The sequence below is a fragment of the Nestor notabilis genome, unplaced genomic scaffold (genome assembly GCF_000696875.1).
Source record: "Nestor notabilis isolate BGI_N333 unplaced genomic scaffold, ASM69687v1 scaffold21062, whole genome shotgun sequence".
Lineage (NCBI taxonomy): Eukaryota > Metazoa > Chordata > Aves > Psittaciformes > Psittacidae > Nestor > Nestor notabilis.
The window spans coordinates 1,584-3,639 of record NW_009917382.1 but is presented as its reverse complement, the minus strand read 5'-3'; the positions used below and the strand labels follow the sequence as shown (position 1 = coordinate 3,639).

General features: G+C 57.2%; 1 protein-coding gene across 1 annotated transcript in view; it reads left to right on the top strand.

The window, feature by feature from the left end:
- Positions 1-2,056, top strand: part of LOC104401586 (suppressor APC domain-containing protein 2-like) — a gene marked incomplete at its 5' end in the record, with an annotated part of 5,501 nt that overhangs the window by 2,658 nt on the left and 787 nt on the right. The window contains 2 exons of the mRNA XM_010009207.1: positions 1,295-1,441; positions 1,590-1,691. Coding sequence (XP_010007509.1) covers positions 1,295-1,441; positions 1,590-1,691 — 249 coding nt within the window. The remainder of the gene's footprint in view (positions 1-1,294; positions 1,442-1,589; positions 1,692-2,056) is intronic.

The following is a 2,056-nucleotide window of genomic DNA, read 5'->3' as shown; positions in this document are numbered from 1 at the left end:
GGGTGCAAGGCCAGGTTGGACACAGGGGCTTGGAGCACCCTGCTCTAGTGGAAGGTGTTCCTGCCCGTGGCAGGGGGTTGGAACTGGATGAGCTTTAAGGTCCCTTCCAGCTCTAACCATTCTGTGTTTCAGTGATCTGTTCAGAGCCACTTCTGAGCTGAATCATGCCTCAAGACGCTCTCCAAAGCATCAGGAGAGGCTCCTGAGCATCCAGCAGTTTCTGGGTAATCAAAGTCCCACTGGTGCCTGGAGGAGGTTCTCCTGGAGCCCAGCCTGTGCCATGGGCAATGGAAGCCAGGCTGTGTTGTGGCAGAGGACACAACAGAGGCAGCAAGGCGGGCAGCTCCCCATGCTTTTGGCATGGAGGTGGGCACAGGGGCCAGTGGAGCAGGGTGGCACCGCTTAGGAGAAGGGGAACAGGAGCCCTGGGCTCACTGGGTGATGGCTGATGAAAAGGTTGTTGCACCAGTTGCTCTGTTTCCCAGGATGTCCCTTCTTCTTCCACCACCTCTGCAGTTGCTGGTGGCAGCGCAGTGCTGATGGGCAGCAGAAGAAGGTGGCAGTGGAGCAGGGTCCCCATGTTCCCTGGGGCACAGACCCCTGCTCTAGCTCTGCTCTTGATGGAAGAGATGGGCTGCCTGTCCTGCAGCAGCCTTGTCTGTGCCACAGGCACAGGGTCCTGCTCTGCATGTCCATGGGGCTGGTCTGTGGATGGGAGCCCGACACCCCCACGTAGCAGCTCTCTGGGTGTATAAAAGTTCCTGCAGCCCTCTCCGTGTGATGCTGGTGGTTGAACCTGAAAGACCAGCAGAGACACTCAGCAGAAAGGCATGCTGTGCTTTGCTCAGAGGTGCCTGGGGCATAGAGCCCAGCTTTCAGTCTGCACATCTAGCTTGGCTCTTTACTGCTCACCCAAAGCCAGGTGTGTTTGTGCTGCTGGCTGAGATTCACAGTGTTGGGGGTGTTGAGAAGTGGCTGTAGACCCTACTCTTGTTGTGTCACTGGATAAACATGAGGTGGAGAAACCTGCTTTGGCAGTGGGGAGCAAGAGGGTAAAGATGGCCTAATTGTCCTTCGCCTGCCTCAGTTGTTCTCCCAAACCAGAGAACTCTTCCTCTGAAGCAGCACCAGGTAGCAGCCATCAGGCTGCTTCACTTTGGCCTTTCATGGGGAAAGGAGCTGAGGCTCCTGCCTGTATCCTCATCCCTCTGTGCCTCATGAAGAAACTAGCTCCTGGGGCTTGACAAGGCCTTGGTGGGAAGGAGGTGACACATCTGCATGCTCTGTCCTGCAGCTGAAGCACATGAAGGAGCTGGAACAGGAGAAAGATTTCCTGCTGCAGGGTCTGGAGCTGGTCGAGCGTGCCCGGGAGTGGTACCACCAGCACATCCAGTTCATGCAGGAACGCCAGAGGCTTCTGGGGAAGAACAAAACCAGCGCGGTGAGTGTGGGACTTGTTCTTGAGGTGCCCGCTTGCTTGGGAGGATCTGGGACTGCTCTGTTGGTTTGGAGAAGTGGGCTGGGACTTGGCTGGACCTGGAGCCAGCTCCATAGTAACCCCCAGCCTCTTCTTCCTCCCCATCACCCAGGACTTCCCCCCTGAGGGCAGTCAAAGCCACCTGGGACGCCTGGTCCCCAAGCTACAGGAGGTGAACCGCTGCCTGGGTGACCTCCTGTCCACCGCTGGCAAGGTGAGAGCAGCACATCAGCACCTTGTAGTTGTTTGCTTGAGCTTGGGGCCCATCCTGTGTGATGGGTCCCAAGCTCATGTCCTTGTTGTCCTTGTCCTCCCAAGATCCTTGTCATCCTCTGCTGTGGCGGCTGGGCTGATGTCGGGGCTGCCAGAGTTCTCCTGGGCTCTGGGGAGGTGGCTTGACTCTGTGGGCAAGAGGTGGCATGTGGGATGGCCCAGAGGACAGCACAGCCAGTCCCCAGCTGGACTGGAGGATGCTCAAGGCATATGGAGGGCTAAAGCAAATCTAAAAATAGATGTAGACATTGTTAGGTGAATAAGGAAACCATCCTGCTGAGCTGGCTGTCCCACTGGGCTCCTTGC